The 19,801-nt window shown below is 38.5% G+C and overlaps 1 protein-coding gene across 1 annotated transcript in view; it reads right to left on the bottom strand.

The window, feature by feature from the left end:
• Positions 1–5,433: 5,433 nt before the first annotated feature.
• Positions 5,434–19,801, bottom strand: part of LOC107084231 (receptor tyrosine-protein kinase erbB-4-like) — a 367,984-nt gene continuing 353,616 nt past the window's right edge. The window contains exons 25-28 of the mRNA XM_015373962.1: positions 17,634–17,731; positions 16,291–16,461; positions 11,248–11,533; positions 5,434–10,600 (exon numbers count right to left, since the gene is read on the bottom strand). Coding sequence (XP_015229448.1) covers positions 9,783–10,600; positions 11,248–11,533; positions 16,291–16,461; positions 17,634–17,731 — 1,373 coding nt within the window. The 3' untranslated portion in view covers positions 5,434–9,782. The remainder of the gene's footprint in view (positions 10,601–11,247; positions 11,534–16,290; positions 16,462–17,633; positions 17,732–19,801) is intronic.

Below are 19,801 nucleotides of genomic sequence, written 5' to 3'. Positions count from 1 at the left end.
ATTCCCATCAATATGGTGCCTAACCTTGCATACAGTCTCTTTGGAAAAGGTGTAGCTGCTATAGCTCCAAAGGCTGGCCAGACTGTGGTATGTCACCTTATTATGATGTATTTTAGCAAGAAAAAACAAAGTTTTAGCCTCTGGTATCTATTCAGATTATCTTTATCTGTTCAGAATTAACTTAGTGAAAAGATTTTCTCAAGTGTGACAAAATAAAGCAGAAAAAGAAATTGAAATCTGTCAGGTTGAAGATACTCGTATACTCCTATCCCTCATTATAGACTGCTCTAAAACCAAAATGTTCTTCAAGTACACCTATAATAACAAAAATAAATGTGTAGATTTTATGCAAAAGAATTACACCAAAATGAACCCCAAAATATATGGAATCAATCTTTATTTATATTAAATTAAAAATATACTTTTGACAGATTCATGTAACAAACATGAGGAAGGGTATTTCTCTGATATAAAGCTTTGGGCGTGATTTTAAAGGACTTGGAGAGAGATAGTCACCAATGACCGTGGGTGTGGAAAGTGTCGAAGGAAAAAAAAGAAGAATAGCTGCTCCCCAATATATCACCTCTAAAAGCATGCAAAAAAGAAATCGGAAATGGAAAAGTAAACAAGCTGGCTTAAGAAAGATGTGCTCTGCCTTTTAGGAAAAGGATGACGTTAGACTTGGCTCAGTAATATATTTAGTAGAAATCAGGCAGAGCAAGATGGAGCTGTCCAGGGTAGCTGGCAGCATTGGTTTCACAGTTAAGATGGCAAGAATACGGGACTTACGGGGGGAAAAAAAGCCTTGTAAGTATGAATGGATTAATCTAACAGGTGTGAAGGAAGTGAAATATTAAATAACACTGATAAGCCTGACTCTATTACCATTATAGAGTTTGGATGTTTACATGAAATAAAATAGTACATGAGGACAGCCACTAAAGTCTGGAGTAGGGTCACTGAACATTGTTTTACATGATAAAAATGTCAACAAGCACTTTTAAAAACAAATCCCCATTAGTCCAAAGATACACCCACATAAAGCAAATATGTAAGTCTTTTTTTGTACAAGTTGTGATAAGCAGGAGAAAACGGAGTCGGAGAGAACGGGGGATATAAATTCAAAGCATCCCCTCCCTAAATGTACAAATTCACCACCTCGGCCATTACAATGCTTTAGAAAAATACTATTCACATTTGTTGTTTGTGACCCCCGCCCGCTGATTCTGTACAGTTACACTGATCTGGTATTTTATATAGGGAGGAAAAAAGAAGGATAACCTTTTTATTTCGGTGATAAATTGTGTGATTACAACTCAAACAGGTAAAGTTTGGAGCTAAATCTAGAATAAAGTACAGTAGGCAATACAACAGTGAATAAACTACAGCCTTGGTAGAGCGCGGGAAACGCCATCATCGCACATACACACTCACACACACCCAGATGTCTCTTGAAATAATATTTAAGCATCAATTTGTGAAGTTTAATCTGCAGAAATTTTATATTTTTAGCCTAGAAATGTGTCGCTTTATTGCTAGGAAACACAATCTCCTAACCAGAACATACAGAATGAGGTGTTTGATGAATTGGTGTCTTTGCTGTCTAGTTTAGGGAAATCAATATTTTAAAACAGTACTTTAAAAGAAAATATAAGGCCTCCTTTACACAAACATGGTAATGCTATCAGATAAAATATTGAAATAAATACTAAGCAAACCATTTTTTTAAATCAAATTTGTCTTGCCTTCAAGTGTTCTGCACCTACAGTACGAATTGATTTAAATCATGTGGTCCAAGCTCATAAATACATGAGAAGGTTCTTAAATGACAGAAATATGAGCAGCTGTTTTTTAACAACAAAAAAAAGAAAGAAAACCTTGTCTTTTAATGATTTCCTTCAGTTAAAATAAAAAATAAAAAAAATGGCATGTTTGACCTAGCTCATATAAACAATATTCCCAAAAGTATTTGCACACTTATCCAAATTTGATTGGAATCAGGTGTTCCAATCAGTCCCATGGCCACATGTGTATAAAATCAAGCAACTAATTACAGACTTTTTTGAAAGAATGAGTCGATGTTAGTAACTCAGTGAATTCCAGCATAGAAATATGATATGATGGCACCGATGGAACAAATCCAGTCTACAAATCATATTCCGTAATTGTGCTGAACCCCTATGGATTAAGAATGGTATGTCACCAAAGCTCATATGGGAGTCAAGGCAGATAAGTGAATACTTTTGGCAGTATAGTGTATTATTGAGCAGGCTTTATATAAAATGAAACCTGTATAAACAAACATTTGTGTGGTTTTTTGATTTCCTCTCCATTTGACAACACAAAACAGGTCTCCCATCTTGTTCTGTTCAGGTAAAACAAAGTAAGACTATGTCTTCTCGTTTGCTCCTAAATACTGAACAAAAATGTTATCAAAAAACAACTAGATGTTTTAATAATCCCTGCCATCTGGTTTGTGCCTTCGCGCGAAATTGATTTATTATTCACACACTATGTTCGCATTTACATGTTGAACTTAAAGAATAAAAAAAAGTTAAATGAAAGCATTCATATTTTAATGTGTTCATTGTTGCATGGGGTTTTGTTTTAAACACAAGGCCATGTGAAAAACATGACACTAGTAATCTTGTTTATCGTTTTTTTAACCCTGAAACACTGAAACATGCTGATTTTCATCACTTTTAAAAAATGTAAGGCCAAATCCACAAATAATTAAGCAAGCTTTTAAACAACTTAAAACCACCTTAGTGTTATATTTCTTACAAAAATTATCTGTAACATCTTAGAACAAAATAAATTTGAGGTTTCTGTTCTCCAATATAACCTTGTTTTGACTATAGATTTACAGCGTTGGATCAAATTCAAACAATAGTGAGTGAGTTATTGAATAAAGAAAACTTCAACAAGGTTTTTTTTCGATTTACAAAAAAAACCCAAAACATAATTGATAACGTGAAACTAGCCTTTTGTAACTACAGTAGAAAAATAATTTACACTGAACGCTAACGTACTTATGCTTGACGCACAAGTTCAAATGAGATGAGCGGACATTGCATCTCCTCGAGACGTGTACAGCACAAATGGCAAGCTTACAAGAACAAAGCAAGTTTAAAACGCAACTGTTTTAAGCTTCTTTCTGTCATCTCAGAGTGGCTGTAATTTATTCCCAAGAGTTTTTTTCCACAATCAATAATGGGATAAATCATAAGATGTCGCTGAATGTTCGCAAACCTTCGCAGAGCTCTCCGAATAGCTCCAAAAAAAATCCTTGCAGTGCAGTGTGGAAATTTTGAGGCTAAATAAACAGTAAACCTCTATGCTAAATCCACCTAAATGAGGTAATTCTGCTGTGTTTACCTCACGGATGCGTCAATACAAATCCAGCTTAACGTTAACTGGATTTTTCGGACCTTCTCTCCCTGGAAGGATCAACTGAGCTTCAAACTGAGCTAAGGATTTAAACTGGAGGTTTGAGTCAACTTTTCCCCCAAGAGATCGTTTGACTTCATACTGAGCAAGGGATTCATCTCCACTACGACCCGTTCCAGAACCGCAGGAAATCTGAGTGGCAGTCAGCTTCTCCGTTCACCAAGGAACAACCACAGTCTGAGTAAACCCTCATCAAACATCAAACAACATCAACATCAAACAAGACAATCACTGGAACATCCCACACAGACTGGATTCTACAAAGGACACTTTTTGTTGGAAACTTCCGGTTGAGCAGTGTTCAGAGCAACACTTCTCCCTCTATTTTACCTCTTCAATAAAACCCGTTAAACCTTTTCCCTGGTCTCTCTGTTCTGTTTTCTGCATTTGAGTCTGAACTTTGTAAAATCATGACAATACCAAAGAACAGCCAGAATATGGCAAAAGTGCATCTAGTTTAAATGAGAGGTTGTGTTCCGTGAGGAAAGCACAAACCCTTATTTTTAACTCGCATACCAGGTCAGTTTTTGACGCTGGTAAATCATTTGTTGCCGTAGCTCCTGGCAAATGTGTAGCGTGCGCGACCGCACGAGCAGAACCCGCCTCCATCTTCTGTTTGGCTAATACTGTTAGTTTCAGAGCGATTCTTTGCCACCATTGGCTGAAAAACGCAAGGGTATTTCGATTGTATTTTTAAAATTTATTTACATTTAATTTATTTTGAGTGATTTTTTTCTTTACCCATGGGCAATCGCTACGAGCCGGAAATCCGGCCTGGCGCCGCAATCCTTTAATCCAGCTTAGTTTTAAAAAGTATAAACAATGATTTTTATTGTTCAGTGTTTTGCCAAGTATGCACATACATTAGTAGTTTGTTTTTTTAATAAATATGTGAATAATTTATTTAATAAAGCAAAAGTTTCCTGTGAGTCTGTGTCCCTTTGAAACGATACAATTATCTTCTGTATACAGCGTACCTATAAAAAACAATCTGCTAAATTTATGCTAAATTACATATACATGAGTAGGTTTGATTAAGAAACAGAAGCCATAAAACATTTCCATGTTTTTACTTGTTCATGTAAAACAAAGATGGCTGTTTGAAGACACATGTCCAGTCTGTGATTGGCTTTTGTAGCTAAAGGTAGAAACTGGTTTTAACCCACAGGCTAAGCTAACCACGCTAGCTGAAGTTTTTTGAAATTAATAAAAGTTACATTAAGTTTCATTAAAAATTGGCAACATAAACTTTTTGCCATGGCTTAGATCAAACAACAAAGTAAAATATTTAAAAATGTGACCCTTATCCATCGATAGAAAAAAAATAGTATTATATTTCTCTATGTCAGCAATATTAATCAAAGATTTATCCTTCTGTGCCAGATTCACATGCGTATATTGTAAAATAAAAAAAATTATAAAAGAGCTGTTCAAACTGCCATATTTAAAAAAAAAACAAAAAACAAAACATGAAGCTGCCTTCTGGGCCTTCCCATTTAGTATTTCAATAAAAAAAAAAAAAAAAAAAAAAAAAAAAAAAAAAAACAGGTTAATGGTTAAAGTTGAACAATATTAATAATATATAAGATACATTTTGCCACTACAAACCGTATGAATAGCCTAATTATTTTCATTAGGAAGGATTTTCGACAAACACATACTGTATGTATGTATGGGTTTGGCTTTAAAAATGTTAAATTTTTTCGTAGCCATTAGATTTTGCTAAATAGCAATATGTAAAACAGCCAAATATATATTCGTACTATGAGTCATAAGTGCAGGACAAAGAAACAAAAAAAGAAACAAAAAGGTTATCAAGGCTCAGCTCTTTTCGCTTTGTTTTTTTTTAACCAGTACCCTAACAAAAACAACAGTATATTTAAAGGGGTCATAGAATGCAAAACCGAGTTTACATTGTCATAGATGAATAACGATAGTTCAGCGGGTGAAACGGACGTACAGAGAAGTTCAACCCCCATCTACACCTCCTTTCTCTGCAAAACTCACAATTCTAAAATTCCACCATAAAACCGACAAATTCAAACAAAGCCCTGAGTCGACGTCAATTCGGGGATGTTGCCTTTTTTGGTTCTGGCCTACATTGGCATACATTTACATACAGACTGTGAAGACATTTACAAAGTTTTCCCAAGGATCTAAAGACTCGACAGGCATGGATTATTTTTGTCTATCAGAAGATCCCTGCAAATTTTGATGTTCATTTGCTCTAAGCATTTTACCGAAGACAGCTTTCAAAATCTTTGACAGTTCAAAGCAGGATTTTCTAAACTTCTTTTACTGAAACGAGGGACTGTTCCGACCGTAAGGCCATTACAACTGCAAGCTATAGGTAATATTTTGTTGCTAAGCAATGCTAGCCAATTTTGGCTTTCTACCGGTCCGGGAATTCGAACCGAGACAGCCGGGGACGGAGTGACTAAAACTGACCCGGTTACGGTATGCAGGGGGTGCATTCCGTAACGCGGTACGCCGCCGACTACGGAGCGACCAGCCCCGGGGCTGACGACTCAGTTGGAATGCCCGGTGTGTTTCGACAACATGCATTTTTAGGTATGAAAAGTAGGACTTGTCCGGGAAAAAGAGGACGTCTGGTCACCCTACCATATCAACAATTCTGATGTTTCATTGAGCGAGTGCTTGTTGCTATGATGCGTCTTTGCTCAACACCTTTGCTCGTTGTAAACCAACCAATCAGGGCACGGCTCATCTAAATATTCATTAGCATACCATAAAAGGAAGAAAACCTTTTGTTTTATTCTAGGGCTTTTATCCAGGCTTGTATTAGGGCTCATAGAACAGCAAATATGCCATTTTCAGCCCAACCAATGTTACACACCCTGTTCAGGGACCTTAAGGACCAGCACCAAATACCCTATATAATCATTCTATGACCCCTTTAAAGCAGAATAGCTCTGATGGGCTTGGATTTTCCATGTTTTAGCAACTCAGTTACCCTCTCGGTCATATATAGTTTGTAATCCAGTGATTCTTAATATACTCATATAATCTGCCTTTACCTCCAGTTTCATTGAGGGCAAACAATGCCTAGCATAGATTTTATTTTAGCTCGTCTACTCTTTTCTACCAAATTATAATCCCAGAATAGGAATTTTTCTTCCATTGCTCAGCATAAACAAGCTAAAATATGCTATAAATATTTAACTTTGATATGAAAATTTGTCTCTATTTCACAGAATTAGAGTTGCAAAGGCAGTTACAAGACACTATTTGATGAATTAGTCATAATATGTTCATAGGAATTTTAAATGTTATTAAAAAAAACTGAAAAAAGCATTTATTTTTCCGCTGGCAGGCAACACCGTCAAATCTGTTTCTTTTTCCTCATTGAACTCTTGAAGGCATTACTTTCCTTAGACTCACGCTTCAGCTTTTGATTTCCGAAGTGTTAAACTACCATATAAACAAGCTGAATATTTCAGCGAGGCAGGGTATAACGCACACTTTCTACCCATGGCTTTGATCAAAGTGCTCCAGGGAAAGGAAAAACATATACAGCTTTACATGTGCATAGTCAAACTCGTTCAGACACCATTAAATATATAAATAAGGTTAATAAAAAACACAGCTCTGATAGAAATGAGCTCAGCATGTATATCAGTTTTAACAATGACGCAGTTTCAATGGCGAACGAAGACTGAGTAAAAATGAGTAAACGACTAATTTAAAAGAAAGATCTTTGAGAATATCACACACCTTTGACACAAATTGGAGACAGAGATTATTGGCTTTCGGATAAATGCAGATTGATGCAGTTAATGCATCAATAAATTAACTGAAGTAATATAAAAATGTAAATGTAAATAACCTCATACTGTTAGCCTAGCAGCCCATCCTTCTGTCTATATTTAAACTTCATATGTAATCTGCCCTGTGAGAAGTTGATTGCCTGGAAATATCTTTTTCTTTGCCATAATTAGAGGATTTAATGTACGTTAGACTATTTAGCTGTGTGAAACGGAGCAAGAAAAAATCATAGAGGAAGAACCAGTAAGGAAGTGCAGAAGACACCCGAGGGAGTTGGAATGATGATCCTGAAAAGAACAGCGCAGAAAATGGCTGCCTTCCTGGAGGTCAAGCCGTTGTTCTTTACATTTTCACACTGGCCTGACGACTGAGTACTTTTTACTTAATCTTGATAACAACAAAGCTAATATGGGAAAAAAAAGTTCATATTTAGCATGAGCATGGTGTAAAAACAATTTTTAAATCACTTTATGTGATATAAAACTTTTATTATACCGGTCCTATGGTTGTAGGTTTTCGCAATCTTAACGGCAAAGCAGTGCAATCAGGACGACCAAAGGTGTCGTGAAAAGTTGCTATACCTGAATCAAATGGTTGAATTACCTTCTTAGTATGCAGACATTTTGATCCCTACAATTTATGAGCTTAATAAGAAATTTCATTGCGTTAGCTTAAAAAATATTGACAAATATGATGCGAAAACCACTAAGGAAACAGCAGTACTGTAGAGGACAGATCAAGAGGTCCAGTGTAAAACTACAGTATGTGTCCAGAAAAATCCCTGGACCGTGAGGACTCTAGAATGTTTCCGGAGATTTGTTGCTACTGACCCATTCCTAAAGATTTTTCACTACCAGTGTAAGCACTAATGGTGTGGGGAAAAATCGATTTGGCGATATTATCGAGATTTTCAGATGATCGATATAATATCAATCTTTCAGTTCCTAATATTGAAAAAAAACATTTTTTTAACCTAAAATGATGAGCTAAAATGGACTACTGCGGCATCGCCACTATGACAGATAGAGCATTGGAGCCCCTTTGCTGTACGGCGCAACACCATATCTATAGTTGAGGCAGTCACGGTGGAAGAAGTGGACTGACTCAAACCCCAAACACCATGGATACCAAAATAACTAAGTGATCAATATCTTCTGATAAACATATACAACTCTTGCTCTCTGTTATATTATCTATTTATTTTTCATTTAATTTTGATAGCTGGAAAAATATCACAATATATAATGATATTGCGATAATATCGTATTGTGATCCAAATATCGTGACACGTATCTTATTGCAATACCCATGCCAAAATTCACCCCTCGTAAGCACATTGTTGGTTAATATCTATAGCTGTTAATAACAACACTACTAAGTTGTTAATAACGATACTTCTCTTTCTCAAAGGGGCCAAGATGGCTTGCTGAAACACACATAGTCACTCATCCCAATCACACTGATGCAAGCACGCATTAACAGGTTGTCTATTTTCCTGCACCCTGCTTGTACTGCCACAATCGTTCCTTGAGGTCTTCATCAGTCAGCTTGTAGAAACCTTCGCTAAAATTTCTTCCGAGGAATTCCTCTCCCTGTGATCTACTTTTTGAGTTCTGCTGCTTTCCAGATGATCTTTTCACTGTTGTCTGTCTGCAGCAATTTACTTCACATTTACTCATTAAATTTAGCTTTGAGATGTGAAAGGGAAAAAAAACAGTGTAGAAAATGAATCATTTTCAGTAGTGTATAGAAAAGTAACAACAGTGTACTTTTCCCCCCTTGAATGGGATTTTTGATCATCATCTCCAAGCTTACAGCAGTCCACCAAAAACAAACAAAGGAAATAACTAACAGTAGTTGCCCTGGATATTTTCAGGCGGTTGTATAAAGTCTGAGGTTGAACTACAAAGAAAAGAGATCGTTGTAGTTCTGGCCATCACATCATCACAGTAACAATAGGATTAGATGATTTTCACACATTTGATGGAAAATTCAAGAACACACGTTATAACCCGAAAGGCAAAAACACTGAATATGACGGGTAAGTCTTTTTCTGTTGCTCCTTCCATACTGCGCCTTGTTCTTTTCTCACATTCTTTATTCTTTTTCCACCTCATTCAGTGATGGTTTTCCTATTTAAGAAACTATTGCTCATCCTCTTTGCTTTTCTTTTTTCTTTTTTTGCTGGCAAATAATAGAAAAGCCTTTGTTTCTCTCACAGAATTGACACCAAGGTGGCTGGCAGTGAGTTCATGTCCCCAAAGCTGGATCCTTTGTGCGTCTGCCTTGGTGCATCATCACAGAGTACCTCCACCACCTGATCTTTTTGCCATAAGCATCTCATCGAGTCGTAAGAGTCTATCTACAAATAGAAATGGACCAGACTGGATATAGGGAAGGTGTCCGAGTTGGTTATACCTGTCCAACTCCTTTGGATGTTGCTACAGCAGATGGCAAAGAGTCGGGTCGTTTTTTTTGTTCGACGCCACTGATGGTGGAACCAGATAGGATGTCCGGACGGCAGATTGGGGGGTGGGTGGGGCAATCTAGACCACAGTGTTTCGCTGCCTGTAGGGGGGAGGTGGCAGAACAGTGCCGGACTTTAGAGCAAATTCAGACATGTACTCTGAGTTTTCGGCTACCGCTGGCCGTATGTGTCCGTTCTGTTTGTAGAAGAGCTTGGCATTGGTTGTGCCTCCCTGGGCCCCGTCAGGGGCCACCTGTATGGATGATTTTGGGGGCAAGCTGTGCTGCCAGTACTCAGGATTGTCAAAGGTTACCTTGAGCTTCTTCCCGCTGGCCTTTCCTGATGTATGCCCTCCATGTTTCAGCAAGCTCCCCGGATGTGAATGGGTGAAGGTCTGGTACGCTGGCAGGCTTCCATGCCCAAAGGTGGCTGAAGTTGAAAGGGAACCGGATTGGCTCACCTGGGCTTGAGCAGAAGTTCCTGCTTGGCTTGTAGTGACGGAGCCACCTGGAGGTTTGATGGTGTTGTGGGTATGGAGGATGTGAGTTGCTGGGACATGGAGGCAGGGCAGGCCAGCAGGAGATGGTTGTACCGAGGGCAAAGGGTAGTGGGGCAGACTGGTCTGAACTGTAAGTGGGAGATGGGAACCTGGTGCAGAGGCTGAGATGGAAGAAGGAGGCAGATTGGGTAAGGGTAAACCGTTCCTCCTCAGGGCCTCCAGGCCCAGCTCAGCAGAATTGTGGAAGGTATTGAGGTAGAGGGGCTCGTTGATGTACTCATCCTCTCCTTTAGGTTGACTGTTGGGCGTGCTGTGGTACCCAGGGTTGTCCAAAGCGTGGATCTCACCATTTTTACGCCTGGATACAAAGGGGTTCTCCTCGATAGGGTTCAGATACTCTGCAGAGGGGAAGCCATAGAGATAAAAGATAAGGAAGTTGTCACGATAGAAATTAAATCAATTTAAGCAAAATAAAAAAAGAAAATACAGGGAAAGTACAGAAGGATCAACAGCTAATAACTGTAGCCACAGAGGACCATATGGGCAGAACGCCAACAGTGGAAACTCCATCTGTGGGGGGTTCAAAGTGGAAAACAAATACCTCTTCCCCACTGTGTCCAAGCCCCATAATCGAATGAAATTAAAGCAAAATTAATAGAGCGGGGCTGTATTTGGTGATGTAATGACTAGTGTTGCGCAGATGCCCTTTTTTGGCCTCGATACTGATACCCGATACCTGGCTGTGCAGTATACCATACTGATACCATAATAATGCAAAATAATTGCCATCATGGCTTTGTCAAGCTGCTGCCTACCTTTGTGAAGCAGGAAAAAATCAAATTAAAAGTGAATCCAGTAGAACTTTTTATTGCCTACCAGGAGTGGGTGACAATAGTTGAATAAACTTATGGCTCTCAAAATGGTATCGGTACCCTATTTGTTGGTACTCGCCGATATCGGTACAACACTAGTAATGACTAAAGGCATGGCAGGGTTAGGGTAAGTCTTCTTAAGCGTTGTACTGCTTGGTTTTCTCTTTGAATACCTGAGGAACTCTTGTCTTTCATTGCCGTCATGTAGCCGTCCTCATCAGTGTCGCCTCTGGACGTTCTGTCCCCCAGGAAGATGGTGGGGTCGGCACTATATCTCTGGGTCCCGCTGTCTTCCCCTGCAGCTTGGCTCTGGCTCTTTCTGTGCAGACTTCCATTGCAGCGCTGGTCCTCCGGAGCTGGTCCCTGGCTGCCAGAAGCTTCCTGGTTTCCGCTGCTTTGTGCCCCGGCCAGGGCTCCTTCCGACGCATTTGGGCCCCCATCTCGATAGCCAAACTGGTTCTGTGGTGAAGAATGGGTTTTTTAAGTAGTGGAAAATGCTAACATTGTTTTATGTTTTTTCCTTTTTCTTTTCTTGAAAAAACGAGCTATTTGTGCTTTAAAAACTTTAAAAAAAAAGCTAAAATAACCCCCAAAAAACCAGCATCCTCATTATTCAAACAGCCAATAACAAAACCCATGACAAACAGACTCCAGCGACCTAGGAGAATGGCAGACGGGTCTCTGATTCACATCAATGTTGGATTAAAAAAACACTAACCACAACAATTGAACGCCTGGAAACAAACTAATGTGGCTTTTACATAGGTTTGCAAGTGTTCCTGAGCAGGAGGATAGGATCAATAGCAGGAGTGAGGGGCACCAGACCCACCCCAAACATCTCAACCACATTTTAATGTTTTTCAAATACCTATTGTTTTAAGTGTGCAACAAACTGTAACTGTAAGTCATTACCACAATGTCAGTTCTTACACATTCGGTGCAGACATAGAAACTTTTGGAAAGCAGTAGTTTCTGGTATGACTAATATTTTTCTTTCTACTTTACAATGATGTACCACTTTATGTTGGTCTTTCACAGTCTAATAAAATCTATGTTTTGGGTTGTAGACTAGAGTATGAGTACTTTTGTATCTATGGGGAAACATTGCAATGTCATCAATACAATTGTGATACAATACTGTAAACTGGACATTTACACCACTTAAATTTAAAAAATTAGCCAAGAACCAATTTGAGAACTTGATTGCATCTGAGAAACACTGGAATTTTAATATGAAAATCTCACAGGAGGCCTAAGAATAACAATAAATTAAAGCCTCCAAGTTTTGCTTTGTACCCATTAGGGATTGTGAGGGGCAGCCGGGTGAAGAAGCAATTCCTACACTCTAACTTCAAAAAAAGAATGAAAACCCCCAGAAGAAAACACAAAACATGACACGCGAAGCAGAGGGCTTCTCATGGTGCTGTGTTGGCTTGCCTTGGGCTGTTTAATGCAGCCCTTCTTCTTCTGCACTCGTGCAAACTGTGAGCACAGAGCAACAATTACATCAAGCAGATCAACAAAAAAAAACAACGAGAAAAAAGATAAATGTCCTGGAGTTATAGCTGTCCACCTACTCCTACAGTCTAACCACCCCTGCAGTCAACTGCCTCCTCCTCCAAATTTCTAACTTGAATCCTGCTTCAAATGAAGTCATTAACTGCCTCTTTTTAGTCTAAGTATGAAGGCAAATTGACTCAGATAACAGAGACCACCTCTGCAAAGGCATAGGAAATAACTAGATTCTAGCTTCAAAGGAAACTGTTTGAAAGATTAATTATTTCCCCCTGGTTTGACCGGACAATCAAAACAGAGACAGACTTACTGACCTTCAGCACTGGTTCCCGGCAAGAAGAGATTTGCAGATTGCAGGGGTTAAAGCTGCATAAGATGCAGAGCCTTATTCCAGCAGCACGAGGTACATGCCGCATTATCCTGCTCTTATTGTCTATTAGTAAACAGCTTAGGCCTTTTAAGAGGGGATGTGTTATTTGCTTAGAAAGTGCCAAGTAATGAAAGTCGGGGCCTGGGGACCTTAGTGCATAAGTCCAGATTTAAAGCAGGCCGCTGGAATGGAAATGTTGGAACTATAGAGCATTAGTGGAAGAAAATCACTGGTGTATTGCAAACTCTTAACCCCCTTGAGTGCTTCTAAAGGACAACAGCTTTGGCAGTAGTATATATGGGAGTCAGTGAATGACATCTGTAGAAATTACATGTCTTCTCTCTTTGCTTTTATAAAATATCCAAATATTCGAGTTGAAACACTTTCAGAATAGTAATCAGAGCATACACAAAAAGTTTTCAAAATTTATAATTTAATTTCTTAACCTTACCAGCCACCTGATTTTAGCCTCTGCAGGCAATGTCTCTGTACTCCTTGGTCTGGGTTGGTGTGTTCTTGACATTACCCCAAAAAGATGACAAACGTTTGATATATTTGGTCAGTAAAAAGTTTTTTTTTTTTGATCAAACCTTTTGACAAATTTTTCCTGCACATACATAGCAATAACATTTTACCCTATTTTTGTTGAATTTGTCGTTTTATTGCGGTTGGTCGACTTTTTGAACTTTCATCAACAACTTCAAACAAAAAGCAACCCTAATAAAAGTTTTTGCTGCACAAATGTACTCAACATTTGACACCATTTTTAATTAATGTCGTTTATGGGAGATGGGTTGGGGTCTCGCCCCTTAGACCAATAGCTAATAACGTTACAACAAAAGCAGCACAAATTAACATTTTTGCTGCAAAAACATCTTGCACAACTTAAACCATTGAAGTTCAAACATTTTTACAAGTGTGTTGTCGTTTTTTTCCCTCTCTATACAAATTATGCCACTTCCTATGCGCTACTGATTGATGCTTGCATCTTTAATGCAACACTGGTTGTTCCTGCTGAATTGTAAGGCTGACTGCAGAAATTAAAATCACAAAAGGTTTCAAGGTGGTAACCAAGTAATGGTCAATGCTAATGCTAATCGGTAGTAAGAACTAATTTAAGAAGGAAAAGCAGCAACCTCTACATGGTTTCTAAGCAACTTTGTGTCAGGACTCCTGTCTGTGTGTTTGTGTTTCTGTATTTGTCTCCCTTCCTCCACCAGGAGGCGCCTGGTTCTGGTCCGCCTCTTCACACACCTGCTGATGGTTACCTCGTTAACGGAGTGTTCTTAAGCTGCTGACTGCCACTACGTCGACGCCAGAGTGTTTGCCAGTTTAGGTACTCTAGCCAAGCTGAGTTTAGCTGAGTCAAACTGAGTTCTTGTCAACCTTAGTTTTAACATTGTTTTTGTCTTTGCCTCTCGGCAGGAAGTCATCCTGCAAACTGGGTTTTTCGGTCCTTCTCTCCCTGGAAGGATCAACAGAGCTTCAAGCTCAGCTGGGGTTACAAACAGGAGGTTTGGACCCACTTTCCCCAAGAGATCGTTTGAGCTTCACACTGAGAAAAGGATTCATTTCCACTACGACCCTTTCAAGTACCGCAGGAGTGGCAGTCAGCTTCTCCGTTCACCTACAAACAACCGCATTGTGGGTAAACCCTGTTCCGCCGTCCACCGAATCAGACAAACACTGGAACAACAGCATACAGACCGGAGTCAAAGATTCAACAACTTCTCTGGAAACGTGTGTCAGCAACCAGATCCTCTTCTCAGGAATCAAATTTCCCACTGAGCCTGAACTAATCGCTGTGCCTTCCCCTCACTTTTCAGTTCCGGTTGAGCTGTGTTCAGATCAACACTTCTCTCAGCATTATCTTTTCAATAAAACCTGTGTAAACCTTTTCTCCTGGTCTCCCTGTTTGGTCTTCAGCATTTGGGTCTGAACTTTAGTAAAATCATGACACTTTGCTTCCTTTAGTTGGACACTGGACACCAACACTGAAAATGTTAAAGCTTGTTATGCTTCTTTTTTTTTGTCTTGAATCTTAGAAATATGACACTGAAAATAAGCTTTTCTCAGCTCTGTCACTGAGCTACTAGCATGTGGCTACGCTTGAGCTCCGTCTCATGTGACCTCAACCTATAATTCCGATTAGTGCAGAATCCTTTTGCTTGGACTTTGGCATTATAACCAGGATGTAAATGTCAAAATTTATGAAAAATATAGTCATTTATATATACTTAAAACTTCCTTTTAAAACAATATTAATACTTCTATTCTCCACCACTGTTTTAACTCTGAAAAGTTAGTCGTTTTGACGAGGAAAAAGTTATGTCTGCCTTAATGTAAAGTATAAACTCCCTTTAAATAATTTTGTGAGTGTCTTGGTAAAATATTACAAAAAATTTGCGGGAACATGGTTTAACAACATTTATTCTGACAAAATATATTGAACTAAATGATTCTTTTCTCGTTTTAATAAAGCCATAAGGTGCCGATTCCTCTCCCATCTCTGAATGGTAATAACAATAAAAAGACAGAACCCCCTTTATGTTATGTGGGTTTACTATCTCTTGGGGAGTCCCATTTAATGTTGATATTTAACCAATAAATAATGACATGATGGGATCTTTGGGAATTTTGTATACTTGAAGTAAGGTTTGAATAATTAATAAGATGCTTATTTATACATTAAGAGTCTAAGAATCCTTGGGGGGCAGATTTCTCTTTGCTCTGACTCTAGATTGCTGTGGATTGGAATAAATTTGAATATTTTCTTTATTTTGCAACTCGGCTTGCTTTTTGTTTAGCTTCAGGCACAAAATACAAGAGCTTTATGAGTCAAGTATTGTCAGATGAAGATTGTTATGCATTTGTATAATAAACAGCTGTAAAATGGCAGTAAAGCAAATGGTTTAACAATGCAATGGTTTTGTGCATTTATTTTATTGCATTATTCTGTCATGACTATTTAGTTTGATCTAGGTTTAAGAAGCAAATATGATTAGAAGACTGAATGGATCAGATGAAGTAAAAATAAAACGCATTTTATGCTTATTAATTATAGTAAATTACACTTACAGGTTATCTGTTAAATGACGTTAGATGTTATGATTTATTTTTCCTCTTTTTTCGAAGATTTAGCTTCAGTTTGAAAAGTATTAAAGTGCAGTTTGTTACATTGAGTTATTAAATTGTAATTTGCCTTACAACAGATCTTCTTATCCATTCATAGATGTTGTTCTCACTTTTACTGTGGAAACAGTTTTGAGGTTTTTATCTCATCACTGTAAAACATCCAAAAGCCTCTCCGAAACGTGAGCAGTTCTCTTACTCTGTTGGAGTCGACCCGAGGCCTCGCTGTGCCCGACGAAGCGGTCACGTTAAAACCCCGAGGCACCAGATACTCCTCTGCATCCATCAAGTCATCAAGGTCCTCTTCGTCCAAAAGGCTCTGGAAGAACTTGCTATCATTGGGGCTGGGGAGCTTCATCCTGTCGTCCCCCTGAATCACAAACATAAAAATGACAGGTTTTCGTTTTGGTCCAAATGCTTGAATTCCAAATTGATTGAAATACTTAATTGGATGCGGAGCTCGGATATAGTATCACCTCTGCCTTTAGAGAGCTCTTAAGTTTGTCCCACTTTAGTAAATAAAAACTTTAATATTTAAGGTAAAAAATAAATCTGCATTGTAATGGAAAAACATAATAATTTATAGTTTCACCCTGGTAAAAGCAATCACCAATAGACTATGCCAAGTCTCATTTCTGGGCTAGTCTAAGATTGGACTTACTGGCGAAAACGGACATTTAAAGAGTACACTAGACCTCAAATTTGACTTGTTTTTTCTGTTTTTAAACTATATAAATTCTTAACCCCTAGAACCCTACGGACCCACCGGCGGGTCCAGCTGCTACGTGACCTCGTAATTTTACCAAACCCCCAGTATTGATGTAAAAAACACATTTGGCACAGTTTGGTGACATTTTTGGATAAATGTGCGAAAATGGCCTCTCCGCCTAAGAAATTTCTCACTAATACCATTCTAAAATAAATATGATTCATCTGATTGAGTCCAAATTTAGTGTATTTTTACACAACATTTAGATTTAAAAGTCTGTACTACTTTTTTGCGCTATAAATAATATTTTGGTAGTGTTTTGCAATGTTTATTTCAAAGAAAATTTTGGCGAGGTTCAAAAAATGCAAAATATTTTGTATTTTGTCCCTAATATTTCAGGCAGGGTCAAAGCTACAATGGTGCTGACACCAGAAAACCATTCTATGACATCTTACCTTTACAGACGTACCAAAAGTTTCTTCTTAAATCTAATAGCTGTGAGGCTATAAGTGATTTACTTTTGGGTGTTTTTGTCAGCCAGAAATTTATTTATACCCCCTTAGGGTGTAAGAGGTTAAAGGCACATAGTGATGTTCCCTACAGAGGGATAATGTGTGAATCGTTAGCTTCGGGAAAACAAAATGGAAAACAAAGCCTACTTTGTGTTCTGCTTAGGTGATATCTAGACTCTACAGGTCTGGCATTATCAGGTCAAGTTAGGCTGACTATGCCATCCATGTCTGATGACACCCTTATGTTCAACTAAAGGTCCAACTAAAAGCCATATTGGCAATGACTTTCCCATGTCAACTATGTCTTGATAGGAGACATACCTGGATGACCAGATACCGCTGCGGATCACGAGCCATTCTGCAGAACTCGGCGGCTAGTTCCTTGAACTTCGGCCTGCTGTCTGCATCAATCATCCAGCCTGGACGAGAAATAAGGGAAACAAAGCGGAGCTGCTAAACACATTCACAATAGATAAAACGGGTGAATGAGGAGGCAAACTTCTGGTTCTTCACCTTCCTAAAGATTCTTTACCATCTTTAAATAAAATACTTGTCTTGACCTTCTCCTGCTTTTATAGCCTTTTCAGCTCAGACCAGACAATCATTGCTGCTCTTAAAAAGCTTCTCAGGGCTGCATTTCTAACAGAACGTGCTAAATGTTTCACCAAATACATTCATTTATGTCAGGAAGAAAAAAAGACTATTCATTTTAATTAGCCTCTTTTTAACATCAGCCTTCATTTTTTCAAAGAATGCCATATGAGCAACAGAGATGCTCGTTTTAATTGAGTTCTTTACAGGCGACGGACCGAGTGTGTCGCTCAAGGGCATTGGAAGAGATGGATAAAAAGAAGCGAAGTGCGTTTCTGTTCTTTTTTTTATCTTTCATTCCAAGGTCCTCGCCCCCCCTCCTCCCCCCTCTCAGGCTACAGCTGCAGTAAACACAGCTAATCCCTGAAGAGAAAATGAAACAGCAGGTGGGGACTGGGCTGCAGATTTCAGTGACCACCCCTCGCTTAGATGATCGGGTTGATTTTTGATCACAAAGATTTAAAATGATAGAAAAAGATGTTTCAAGCCCTGATAAGCTGAAAGTTTTATGTTTTATATTGGTTGGAGATGCTAAAAGAAAGCCATTTATAGGGAAACTTTCGACTGATTTAGGGAACTGCTGGATGAAAGGACAGAAAAACCTCTCGGATGAGACTTGTTTAGTTATTGCCCACATCTCATCCAATTCTTTAAAGTAAAAGAAAATATCTCAATCCTCCAAATTAGCTAAAAAACTTTAAATTTGTTCTTTTAATAGTAAATTTGCAGTCCAAACTCATTGTGGACATTACAGACTCTAACATTTGTTTTCAATTCTAACCCTTTCAGCTGAGAACCCCAAACAAGTCCAGGAAAGTTCCAGTTCATTGTGGCATTGTTGGCGTACGCTCAGATTTCCGAAACAGAAACCGTGCAACAAAAAACAAAACAAAAACGATAACTAGTAAGTGGAGACACATTTGTATGCAATCATTTTCAGGGGCATTTCAGGCAGAGATGAGTTCAGACAAGGTTGAGTGATGACCAGACGGGTACGAGGGAATCTGGCCAAGAAAATGATGGTTGGCATAGCTCGAAGCATGTTCTGGCAATATGCGTCTGGACTGTTTCCTGGAAATATGGGAGGGTGGATCAGTCTGCAACCATGCACAGAAGCACCAGGGCTCTGAATACAGCCAGGAAAAGGGAGCGACAGGGATGATGAACGAGATGGGGGCTTCTGGAAGGGTCATATGAAAAGAAAGTTATGGGTAAGTATTGGGCATTCCAAATACAAGATGGGAACAACAAAAAAATAGCATTGTAGTCTCTGGTGAGGCTGGCCTATCCATCACAGACCCTAAACCACCATCAGTTTGATTCTGGCATACTCGTTACAAACCAGCGTCTCTTCTGGCCTTGAAATGAAGCTGAAGCATCAATACCGTTTGAACGGGTGAATATAAAAAAAAGATGCATGTAGAACCTCCCTAGTTGGATATTTAGTACTTTTACTTTTTTGTCTCTATTAAACCATTTATTAAGGGACTCTTGATCCATTATTGTTCCAAACCAGTATCACATTTTGGCAATAGAAATTTGAAAATACGCATTTTTAACATTGAAAAAAAAAGATATAATTTAAAATAAATGCAATCCAGTAGTGAAACTGAATTTTCTTTTATAAAAGTAAAAAGGTTTTAGCTTTTTTTTGTTTTTGCAAATTTCTGTTTATCGGATTGACCATTACGAATTCAATTTTCTTCAAATTGCGTTTTACAGATCAAATTCTCTTCACTAAAGAGGGCGGCCTTTCCTTTGAAGCGAGGGGTGGAATTTCGATTGGCCACCAGGACATTAACGACATTTTTATTGGTCCCTGTGCGCAAGATTGACTTTATGTATTGGGCTTGACTAGAATGTAATCTGTAAAACCTTATTGAAAAAAGAATACATTT

This window comes from Cyprinodon variegatus, unplaced genomic scaffold (genome assembly GCF_000732505.1).
Source record: "Cyprinodon variegatus isolate N-32 unplaced genomic scaffold, C_variegatus-1.0 Scaffold95, whole genome shotgun sequence".
Taxonomy (NCBI): Eukaryota; Metazoa; Chordata; class Actinopteri; order Cyprinodontiformes; family Cyprinodontidae; genus Cyprinodon; species Cyprinodon variegatus.
This window is presented reverse-complemented; position numbering and strand designations above follow the sequence as displayed.